The sequence below is a fragment of the Ailuropoda melanoleuca genome, chromosome 3 (assembly GCF_002007445.2).
Source record: "Ailuropoda melanoleuca isolate Jingjing chromosome 3, ASM200744v2, whole genome shotgun sequence".
NCBI classification, from domain to species: Eukaryota; Metazoa; Chordata; class Mammalia; order Carnivora; family Ursidae; genus Ailuropoda; species Ailuropoda melanoleuca.
In genome coordinates, this window is record NC_048220.1 from 54,233,582 (window position 1) to 54,246,250 (window position 12,669).

Here is a 12,669-nt window from a genome sequence, read left to right on the forward strand (position 1 = left end):
CCCCCCCCCCTTCCCCCAACACCCCCCCCCCCTCCACCCCCTCCTCCCCCTCCCCCACCGCCACCACCTCTGCCTGTTGCTAAAGACAACTCGCCAGAGACACTGGAGAAAGGTCTGCCTAGAACGGAGGGGAATGAGAAGAGGATCCCGAAGTCTGCGAGTGCGCCCTCAGCACATCTCTTTGACAGCAGCCAGCTGGTCAGTGCCAGGAAAAAGCTCAAAAAGACTGCTGAAGGTTTGCAGAGGAGAAGAGGTAAGTTAAACAGACATGTTCATCTTCATTTGTTGAATAAAGTGAGATATAATCAAAGGACTTTATATTTCATAGGACCCTACAGAGCTTAAAACATTTAATTTTGGGGCATTATTTGATAACAGGTTTTCACAGTCACAGCTTGGCAGAAAGTCTACCAGCCCACATCAGCAAATGTGCGTAGACACAGAAATGTGTACCTTCTTGAGCTCTTACGGGTGTTTAAAAACTATATACTTTGAAGTGATACTTGGTCTGTCTGGTAATACATAGTAAATGGCTCCTGTGTTAAAAAGAAAATCTGATTTTAAACCTAGGAAATACAAGAAAGGTATTCATAACCAGAAAAAGTAAGCTAGCTGGGCAGGACTGTCACACCTGGATGACATTGGCAGGACCATGTAACATTTGGTCACAAATTTATTGAGGGCCTTGGTACACTCTTTGTATAAAAAAGCAAGGAAGGATGGGGAGTAACATACAATTTATTGCATGTCAGGTATGCCTTAATAAAGCTGTTTGTGAAAAGAACAGAATAATCCTGGTCCATAGCTTTCATTGGGAGAACATTATCTAAAACAGTTTGAATATTCAATTTTAATCTGACAGGCCATACTGTAAAATATTTCTTACCATAACTGGAGTATATGTAAAACAACTAAGTGGAAAAAACAGTCACTGTAGTCATTAGAGACGCAAGTTTTGATCCTCAGGGTCATGAGTTTGAGCCCCACATTGGGGGTAGAGTAAATCTCTTTAAAAAAAAATAAGAAATAAATCACCATAGGGAATCAAAACTTAATTCTTTAAAATTACATTAGTAACTCAATTGCTTTCTGAATTTAGATTGAGCTGATGCATTATGGAAATCCTTGGGGAGTCTCACCCATTATATTCCCAAAGACCACCTTCCAGCTCCCAGTCTGCTTGCTTCTCTCACATGGGAAATGAGAGAAATAACTTGGAATTGGAGCCTGGGTGTTGTGGCTTTGTTTATTTAAACAAACATAATTGGGATCCCATCTGTTCCTGGGAAACCTTCAGTCCGCACTTCATGGTCCATACTGTTTTCAGTGTCCTTGGCCAGCACAGTCCTGAAGTCTAGAGGTTGCCAGTTGGACTCTAATCATGATCCTAACTGTGATTGTTCTCTTTCATTTGTGAAGTGAGCTCACCCATGGATGAGGTGCTAGCTTCCTTGAAGCGTGGGAGTTTTCATCTGAAAAAGGTTGAACAGCGAACTCTGCCTCCTTTTCCTGATGAAGATGATAGTAATAATATCTTGGCACAAATCAGGAAAGGGGTAAAATTGAAGAAGGTACAGAAGGAAGTTCTGAGAGAATCCTTCACACTTCTGCCTGACACGGACCCTCTAACACGGAGCATCCATGAGGCACTTAGAAGAATCAAAGAAGCATCCCCTGAGTCAGAGGATGAAGAGGAGGCTTTGCCTTGCGCAGACTGGGAAAACTAACAAGTGAGTGCTCTTATTTTCTTTCATAGCATTCAGTAATACAGCTGTTACATTGGATGGTGAGGTCTGTTACATTTTACTGATGAGATTTGTTATTTATTATACAGCTCAGTTATATCATGGACCATAGACCTGTGAACTTCAGGCTTAGTGTAGTTTCTAGAAACTTTAAAGCACTTTTCAAAGATACTATTATGTAAATGCTATGTTTATATCTGCTCTTTAAAAATTTCTACAGTATAGTTGTAGCCCAAATAAAGAGGATAATCGTGTTCCAGTAAAGTGACAGTCTTATTTCTTGTTTTAAAAACAGAACAGTCAGGGGCGCCTGGGTGGCACAGCGGTTAAGCGTCTGCCTTCGGCTCAGGGCGTGATCCGGCGTTATGGGATCGAGCCCCACATCAGGCTCCTCCGCTATGAGCCTGCTTCTTCCTCTCCCACTCCCCCTGCTTATGTTCCCTCTCTCGCTGGCTGTCTCTATCTCTGCCGAATAAATAAATAAAATCTTTAAAAAAAAATTAAAATAAGAACAGTCAGGATGCCTGGGTGGCTCCATCGGTTAAGCATCTGCCTTTGACTCAGGTCATGATCCTAGGGTCCTGGGATCGAGCCCCACATCAGGCTCCCTGCAAAAGGGAGCCTGCTTCTCCCTCTCCCTCTGCTGTTTCCCCTGCCTGTGTTCTCTCACTCTCTGACAAATAAATAAATAACATCTTCAAAAATAAATACAGAAAAGGCCTTTTCTGACTAAAGTATTCAGGTACAAACTTACGTATGTTGAATTTTGATGTCTTCTTAGCTGCCTACAAGGGAGTTTTCTGAGATCAGTTTAGAAAAATTATGCATTATCTGATACTTAGCTTTCTAATTTTATAAAATGAAGGTTTATCATTTTAAGGCTTATCTGCATGATACAGATAATATTGCAGCTAATATAATAAGTATGTAATAAGTGTATGCATATCTTACTGAGTATCCCTGTGGGTACTGGTAACACATTTGGGGTTCTCCTAAAGCAATAGAGTTTTTACCTGACCACATTTTAGTAAGCTGATTATATAGTTCTGTGGCACAAATTATGCTAAATACAGAGTCAGTAAAGATAACATATGCTATAAATAGTATATATAGAATTGATAGTAGATTGTGCAAACTGTGATGCAAATATGCACATGTATTCTATTTAAGTATGTTAAACGCTCTTGCTGGACTGTGTTTCTGTGGGCTTTACTACATTCACCAAAAGCGGGGGGGTGTGACTCATAGTCCTGGAAAGGAAGTAGGTAAGGGAATAATAAACTTACTTGTTAGCAAAGTGATTCTTAAACATGCCTGATCATAAGAATTACTTGGGGAGCTTATTAAAAATGCAGATTCTTGGCTTTCACTCTCATGGATTCTGACTGAATAGATCTGATGTATATGCAGGCATGAATTTTGAAGACAATACAAAAAAGGTAAACTGTGTCATTAACTTTTTTTATATTAGTAACATGTTGAAAGATACTGTTTGGGACATAGCAAATAAAATAAAGGCAATTTTACCTGCTCCTTTTGGGCATGGATCCATCAGGAAGATGTAAATGTTCTGCTATGCTCCCATCTCTATCTCTCCCCATCAGCATCTGCAGTAATCAGTAGCTTTAAGAAACAGAGGGGTGAAAAAAATCACATTCCCCTCGATAAGTGGTTATTTATTACCATTTTTAGTGTGCTCCAGCCAGCGTTCAATAGCACCACTGTCCTGCCTTGAGTATTGGGCTGTTGGTATCCCTTTTTTCCTCTGTTTATAGAGGCCCTAACTATCACTTTGTAGGACCCAGTGTTTTGGGATCTGAAATTAATTTCAAACCATTTGTGTTTAAACCTGTGTACACTATGCTTTGTAAAGAATATAAATATATTATTGTGTCTACTCAATGTGTGGCTATGTCTAGGGACTCAGGGTGTCTGACTGGGAATCTTTTCCACACTGGATATTTGTAGATTTTCTACCACTTCACAGTGCTTGTTACCTATCCCTTGTCTCTTGCTTGGAGCTTTTCAGTGAGCTGCTAAGCCAGTGCCTAAAACTACCATCTTAGGCACTGATTAGTTAACCCCAGTTGGCCCTTCAGTAAATGAGTGTTTTCCTCTTTTGGTTACAGCTGCCCACAGTAGCCCAGTTGGGGTGCATGGCCCACCAGCAGTTGCTCAGACCAGCCCATCATCTCCGTTTGTTTTCACCCATCCCACCAGATCCTGCCCAACACGTAGACATGGCAGCAGCATTTCGTATACGTTCAAGTGTTTGGGTGCTTATTTTTAGCTTTGTCTGCTAATTTACCCTTAGAGCCGATGTTCACAATATGTCCACAATGAATGCCATTTTGAAAATTGTCTAAAAATTTTCTTTTTTTGGCTGATTATTACTTATGGCTGGTATATGTATTACAATGTTGAGAGGAACAGTGAAATACTCCCAGAAAACACATCAGCTCCAATATCTGCAAAATTACTTATAAAAATCAGAATGTATCCTATACCAGAAGCAAACCATAGACTAGTTGTTGTAATCCCTACCAATTTGAGCAGGCAGTGATAAAGGAGCTATTCTCACTGCCTTGAATGTGGTCTTGGGAAATTTTTTTTAAAGACTGAACTTTTAGATGCTTCTCTACAGATGGCTAAAAGGTCTATAATTTGTATTTCCTATTACAAGTCAGTTTCTTGAAGATTTTAAGTAGCTCTTCAGAAAAAAAAAAAAAGTAATTTCTCAAAACTTCATGAAATAAAAAGTGAGTATCTCCGGTTCTGCCTTGTCTTCCTTTAAAAAACTTCTCAGTGGGGTGCCCAGGTGGCTCAGTCTGTGAAGTCCGCTCAGGTCATGATCTCAGGGTCCTGGGATCGAGCCCCGCGTTGGGCTCCCTGCTCAGTGGGGAGCCTGCTTCTCCCTCTTCCTTTGCCCTTCCAACCCGCTTGTGCACACTCTCTCTCAAATAAAATCTTTAAAATAAAACTCTCCTCAGAAATAGCCGGAGGTAATAGTGTCCTTGAAGGAAATTTCTAAACATCAGGAAATACATATAATTATGTAGGCTTTACATTGAGTATCTAATTTGTTTTCTGCGGGTTCCTCCTCTGAGTGAAGAAGCAGCTATGACGACGCTGATAGAAATACAGTATGATCTGCAGATGTAATTTCAACAGTTCCGATAGTCACATTTAAAAGGTAAAAAACACGTGAAATTGATTTCAGTAAGACTTTATTTTATATGATGTATCCAAAACAGTATATTTCAACATGCTGTCAATATAAAACATTCACGATGTAGGTTTTTTGGGTTTTTTTGTTTTTTGTTTTGTTTTGGGGTTTTTTTTGTTTTTTGGTTTTTGTTTTTTTTTTACTGAGTCTTCAAAATCCAGTTTGTATTTTATACTTATAAGTAGCACATCTCAATTTGGATGCTAAGTTTTCAGTGGTTAAAGTTGAAATGTCCTAGCAAAACAACAAAATTTCATTTAAAGGAGAAATTACTGCTTCAGATTTTAATTTAAATCAAATTAAAAATTCATTTTCTTAGCCACATTTCAAGTGCTCCAAAGCCACACGTAGCTACAGTATAATGCACAACTGTAATAACATAAGTTAGGATTTGATTTACGTGCATGTCCCTGTTTACCTGACAAGTAGGTTTTTCATATATGTGCTACCATGCAATGTGTAAGCCACAGATCTCAGATCTGTTCTGAAACTGAGCTAAAACATCTCTTTGAAGACCGGTACTAATCCTGTCCTCTAAAGGTCAGTATAACAAAAGTCACTTTCTAGTGAATTTTTAAAATGTCATTTAATTCTTAATATACTGGCAGTTTATGAGGCTGATATTTTAGATTGTATTTGGTCCTTTTTATTGTATAGTTCTGACAGAATGTTAGAGTAAAAGGAATAAAAGTGAATCTAACATACAACCTTATAAGTGTTCAAAGTTGTATTCAAATTACTTTGTTTTCATTTTTATTGCTTTAGGAATACAAACGCATTTTTTAAAAACATGTCTCTATACTGTCTTTACAAATTGCCATTTATAAGAAAAATCTGTGCCAGATACTGCAAAAGTTGTGCGGGAACGTATATGTGTTTACACTAATACGATACTTTTAGCATGGCATATTTTTAAAAGACCACACTGTCTTTAATAAGTCAGTATTTTTTAATACACTGTATTTTTTTGTTTGTAAACAGATGACTCAACAGAAAGAAAAAATACCTACAGTTGAAGATCAAAGATTTGTTTTTGGAAAACAAAATTTTAAACGTGTGATTTCCAACTGGATTCCGTTAGATGCACTGTGTGTTGGCTCAGTGGTATGAAAAAATGGAAGCACAATTGGCAAGTTACCGCTTTTCCAGTCATTCCAGTAGTTGGTGGTTAACCTGAGTTTTAGATGTGCAATGCTCCCGATGCAATGAAGAAAAGGCCTTTCAGAGATGCCTGGTTTTTTAAGCACCTTCCCCTCCTGTCCACCCATGTACATCCTGTAGTGGCCAGTCAAGCTAGGGTCGCTCTGAGTTGGAAGAACACTGGGTTGACAGAGATCTACTGTGAGCTGTATCGGGACTGCTTTGAAATCCATCTTTTAGTGCACTGAATAGTCTCTGCTTGAAAACACAGAGCTGCTTCTATATCAGCTTGTATAAATAGCATGACGCTCTGAACAGGAAGTTTATCGTGATAGCTATAGAACAGGAATTGGAAAGAATCAGATGGAAATGCACTGAAAATTTCCACATTACTCATCTCCAAAGGAATTTTCATAAAGATGTTCAACATCTGAAAAGAAACATAACCATGGAGATACACTTAATGTGTTTACCACAACATGATACATTTAACATGGCACATTTTTAAAAGACCACATACTCTCACACTTTGTAAGGTTTTGAAGTAAAAATTTTCATGCTTTTAAATAGCTCTTCATAATTGTGAATTTATAATAGTTTGAATTTCATGTGCAGCTTTGTTTATGAAAAGCAATACTTTGTAACTTGATAATATTTCAGATTATTTTTAGTCCTTTTGTTTGAACGACTGCTTGATTGGTGTAATTCAACATGACTTTCCTGTGGAGAATCAGAAATGAGGATTCAGTAAGAGGGCTGCAGATCGAGTCTGTTTAACATGCACCACTGAAGTTCTTCTCTTTATGCCCCACAGTGTAGTGTGCTCTACAAATATGCAGAAAGTAGACAGGCAGAAAAGCCTCCTTGGCGGGCATTTCACTATCTTCACATGTTTTGAGTGGAATCTGGGGAGAGAGCCTTTGTTACTGTCAGTAGACCTTTTAAAATATATGTATGTAGTTCTGGGTGCTGAGTTTGCTATAATGATAGAGTCCCGAAGGATGCATGGATATGAATGGAGCCATTATGAATTCTCAGCAGGAGTGTTGTGGGCTTGAATGAGAAGGTAGATAGGTTGGTCGCAGTCTACAGTATTCTGTAGAGTGTAATTCTGCATCAGACAGATGTTGGCCTTTATATGAAGGGAGTTAAGTAAGGACTGATGTACCAACAAGAACTTTACTTCTTCTGAGGTATTTCTCTGGCCTAGACCCAGAAAGCAGTCCCAGAGTAAAAGCCCTCCAACATACATGAATTGGTTTTTCAGGGGAGAGAAAAAATGCTTACACCTTTGTCACTTTAAGATGTAGTTCCTTTAAAATAATAATTATGGAGAAAATTTTCTGTTTATTGATGAGAGTAGGAGCTTTTGCACAGTTTTTTCACAATACATTAGTTTTCTTGTGTTATTCCTGTATCTTATCTTGGAAGATTAAATACATATCTAAAATAGAGACTTAATTTTTATCCCACAGTGGGGAGGTGGGTGTGGAATTTTCCGTTTCCTTCAGTAAAGCACTGAAGAGTGCTTTTCAACCAAAATAATGAGTGGTTTGATTAATATAATTTGGCAAAAAAAAAAAAACTTGCAAACCTTAAACAAAATCATGTATCAACTCTAAGCCTTTGGATGCTTAAGTATAAGTTTGTTTTTTCATTCATTGATATTTAGAAAAATAATGGGACCTTAACATTAAATTAACAGCAAAAGCACTAGAACTTTTATATGTCAGGAATTTGCTCCCCATTTAGTGTTAACTGCTGGGAGTCCATCGAAAGACAGACTCACTTATGTGATTTGTCTTTCAGAGCCAGGTTCTAGTAAGTCTCCAGTACTCTGGAGGGACTACAGACCCCCGTGAATCCTTTTGGGGTGCATCGAAAACTCTTGAGTACATCCCACTGTGGTGCTTCTTGAAGATTATCTCGCTTGAAGATGATGAGTAGGTTAAAGCAAACCCTCATTAACAACCAGCTATGCTTATTCTCTGCTAAATAACCTTTGTCCAACACACCCATTTGCCATCCTTAAGATTCAGATTCCTACTTCCACCAAATTACAGGTTACTACAGATCATCCACCTTTGGAGTTCTCACAGTGTTAAAATTTCAAATAACTACAGTCCACTTGTCTAAGAATTTTTTTTCCTCATGTTAATTTTAAAGCAATTTTGGAACCCAACAATTCTGTCAGCATGGTCAAATTCCCCTTTCCCCCCTCTTGCCCTTTAAAAAAAAAAATGTCTTTGCCCTTAATATTAAACTCTAATATGTTTAATTAGGATGGTGTTTACAGATGATCACACGTTTCAAGTTCCAGTCTTGCCCATACTATTTACATGGTTTAAAATATTTAAGAGTTATATCTCAGTGTGTCATTTCTGTCATAAGAATTCACACACAGCTGCTTGCTTGTGCCGAATCACTTTAGAAGTCCATTTACCAGTCTAGTCTCTACTGTAATATATTTTAAATAGGGATACAAATAGATAAGGATATTTTAAGGTTACTGTTACTGCTCACTTGAATGCCATTTTTAAATAGTTCTCCCACTTCCAGTCAGAATACTGTGTATCTGCCCAGTGTGGTACGTATAGAAAGGTATTCCCAGTGTCAGATCTGGCTGGTACCGTAGTGTAGCCGTGTGGCGAAATGCCTGACTAAAGAGGATTTTTAAAAGATTGAGCAGTTGTCTTGCTTACCTGATGTATGTTTTATAGGTTTTGAGTTTGTGAGCAGCATAAAAACAATCATTCCCTAGCTGTTCATTGTGGAACTGAAAGATCTCTTAACATGTATTTTTTTTTTTTTTAAAGATTTTATTTATTTATTTGACAGAGATAGAGACAGCCAGCGAGAGAGGGAACACAAGCAGGGGGAGTGGGAGAGGAAGAAGCAGGCTCATAGCAGAGGAGCCTGATGTGGGGCTCGATCCCGTAACGCCAGGACCACGCCCTGAGCCGAAGGCAGAAGCTTAACCGCTGTGCCACCCAGGCGCCCCTCTTAACATGTATTTTTAAACAAATTTCGATGCAGCCGTCAGTGTTGATCAGGTGTAGTATTTTCCACATTGGCACTGTGGGGTTTTCCTCATTGCATGAAACCGTAGAGTTTTCAGCATTTTGATTTACTGTGTAAATTGAGGGGGCAAAAATCCTTGTTTCTACAAAGCTGAACTGTGTAACAATTTTTGGTAACATATGGCATGACCACTTTGCCATAAAATGTGTTAAATTCTGAGGCATACTTAGGCCATAGCAGGCACTAAGAATTAAAACTCCTATCAGTGGAACAAAAATGAATGGGCAGCAACCTCTGTTTGGAATGGGACCAACCAGTGTACAGTTAACACAATTTAATTTTATACGTTCCTTAAGATTCCATTTTTTAATTGCATCGAGTTTGTGTGTAAATTTAAGTCAGTGCTTAAGTCAGTTTAGTCTTAGCCTAAGGAAAGTTTTTTTTTTTCCACTACATACAAGGTTTGGGGGTGTGTTGGTTTTTGGTTTTTTTTTAACCTTTATAATTTAATTAGTATGCACGTAATATCAGATACTAACCTGGGTTGGTCCCTTAAAGGCCTTATCAGGGAGTTCAGATTTCGTCTGCATTATTACCAGGTTATTTGTAAGAAATCGTTTTGAACAGCTGTAAAACATTTAAAACCCATGGCAGACGCATTGTTGACATGCAGCCATTTGATGATGAGAGCAGAAACCTTAACAAGTTTTCCCTAATTCTTGCACTGAATTTAAATGATAATATAAAGTTAAATGTGCATTTTAAACAGATTTTATTTTGCATTTATAGCTTAGCATACAAGAAGAACTATGCTTAGTGTTAGAGGATTGACCAGCAAGCTGTATTCCAGATGGAAGGGGTTAGAGTAGAAGCACCTTACTGTTGGAGCATGTTGCATTTATTGTAGTGCTACTGAACAATTCAGTAGTTACTTCTGAACTTTGCTGCAAAGTGCTCTTTAATTAAAGCACATAAAGAGGGATCTCTGCCTAAATGCTTTGTAAATTGAAGCAATGGTATTTTTTATCCTATAAATAGTCTAATTTAAAAGTTTTTCCTACAAGATGAGTTTATATTGCTGCCTAAACTATCATGTATGTAAACAGAGGGGTTTTTTTTTAAGGGTGAGAGGGAATCGGGGTCCTCTGTGTGCGCGCGTGTGTGACATGTTTGCCTATTGGGTTATTTGGAAGATATGTTAATTCTAAAATGTTCTGTTTTGCCCACAAGTATAAATGTACAGCTTGGTATCTGAGAAGTTTAAGTGGTTGAATTCAGATTTATAAATGTTTCCCCCCCTTCCCCACTTTTATTATGCCACTGTAAGGTGCATGTACAGAAAATACCTTGGAGGTTGACATATAATAAATATTTCATTAATGCTATTTCACACTGAATCTCAAAGCAGTCATTTGTTTTGAGAGTTAAGGGAAAGTTTTTTGTTGGTTTTTTTTAAAAAGTCATTATAACGAAGAGTGGCTCAATTTGGGGGAGTTAAGGGTGGAGAGGAAAGACCGTGGAAAGTGCTTTTTAGATGTATACACAAAGGTATGGGTGTTGGTTATAGAGGTGAATTTTAACAAGGGAAGTTTTGGGTTTTTTTTCTTAAACTTGCATGTTCTATGGTTAACTATCCAAGAGTGTAACAAGTATTCTAGCTTTTCCCAGTACTAATTATATTGGTTTTAAGACGTCTTCATGATCACAAGATGGCATTTTCCCTTAAGTTGTGAACCAAGAGGGATAGACAATACCACCCAGACAGTGACTTCTGACTTCTTTGACTTGGACAGAATCCCCACTGTCTCATTGAATTTCTTGTACTGTATGTCTTGCCAAGTGTGAAACCATAATACATAGTTTGTGAAAAATTGAAGGCTACAGATTATTTTGCATGATTAAAGCCCAGTAGGGCTACTGAAACTGACATGTTTTTTAACCTTTCTGGTTAAGTGAAAATTGCAATGGCAAACCAGTTCACCATTTACTAGCTTTGTGCAATATTATGGTAGAAGCAAAACACTAGCACATTGTGCTTGGCTTTTAAAGATGGCTTTAACACCGTACATTAAACGGAAGTGTGCACAGTGTGTTGTAAATGCCAACTCTTAACAAATTTACAATATTTAAATATGCTCCAGTAATACTCTAAAGTATTAAAAGTACAAAGAAAAAACTAAGCAGGCATTTATAGCAATACTCTGAAATCTCCAATAATTGTTTTGACTGTTGCCTTTTGCTCTTTAGTGCAACTTTTCTGAGTTGTAATTATTGTATTGCTTTGTATTTTCATGTTTTTTACACTCATGACTTCGGAGTTAAGTACTTGTACAACAGGTATTGCAATCACCTTCTCTTCTTGTACATGCAATGTAACAACATACAGTTTTGGTGCTTAACAATATTCCTTTTTTTCTTTAATAAAAGATATTTATTGAGTTAACTTCATTTTGTTTAATATAGCATTGGTGGTAGATACTGTCTATTCATTTCAACTAGAAGGAGCACAGCAAGTTGGGAATTTGCTGTAACGTTATGAACAGGCTTCAGAGACCGTCTATCCCTGTATTTCTGCCTCTTCCTGACTACTATATATAATGAAGTATTTTAACGATTGGCGAATTTATGCTAATAAAAGCCTTATTCATGTTGTCTGTATAGCTATCCACATAGTTTGGCAATGTTGACTTCCAAAATTTGGAAGGTCTTTAAATGCCTTTGATTTTAGCAAGCCATCTGTGACTATTTAAATTTGAGATTATTGGCTTTACACTTAAACAGAGGACTAGCTTACCCGGAACCCAGCAGATACCCTTACCCAATGCTGACTTGATATAGCCCCCAGCATACAAGAGGCACACATTTTAGGGCAGGTCCCAGGTGCTGTTCAGTCCCCAAGGAAGGGCTCCAGTCCCATCTCTCCCTGTGCAGTTCAAATTGCTTCTGCTCTCTTACACAACAGAATTTTTGTTTCTGATTATTTTACTACCGGGGCTATGTAGTTCCTATGTGAAGAGGTTCACAGTGTAGTATTAAATATCTATTTCTTCCTTCCCTTCCTTCTTCCTTCGCCAAAACCATCATTTATAAAATGATGGGCTGAACACAGTGGGATTTGGTACTTTGCCACTTCCAGGATTCTGTATTAAGAAGTGAGGAATTTCTCCCTCGGGAAAAATTTCTTCCATGTATTCCTTCTGCAAATAAATCTGAAACTAGCCAGAAGGCTTTGGTTACTAGATGGCTTTTCTATGAGAATTCAGAGAATGGATTTAATGAGAGGAGATCTAGCCAAATTGGAAGAGTATCATCTCTAAATTTAACTTAGTTACATTAATACAACTCTGAACACAGTACTTCAGAAGAATTCTAGTACCTATTTCGCCCTCACCCAACCACAGGGTGTGGTTGGCTTAGGATAGCCTCCCTGGGTAACCTCTCTGTTGGACTAGCCATCTTTACTATCAGATAAAAACCAAAAACATCTCTTGGAAATCTAGGCCTCATAGAATTCCTCAGTCCTTTACAACTGCCATT

At 37.9% G+C, this 12,669-nt stretch overlaps 1 protein-coding gene across 1 annotated transcript in view; it reads left to right on the top strand.

Annotated features, from left to right (window-relative positions):
- The window catches only part of JMY (junction mediating and regulatory protein, p53 cofactor), a 92,441-nt gene extending 80,866 nt beyond the window's left edge, over window positions 1–11,575 (top strand). Inside the window, 3 exon segments of the mRNA XM_034656416.1 lie at window positions 38–253; window positions 1,420–1,730; window positions 5,953–11,575. Of these exon segments, the coding sequence (XP_034512307.1) occupies window positions 38–253; window positions 1,420–1,727 (524 nt within the window). The 3' untranslated portion in view covers window positions 1,728–1,730; window positions 5,953–11,575.
- Window positions 11,576–12,669: the final 1,094 nt, after the last annotated feature.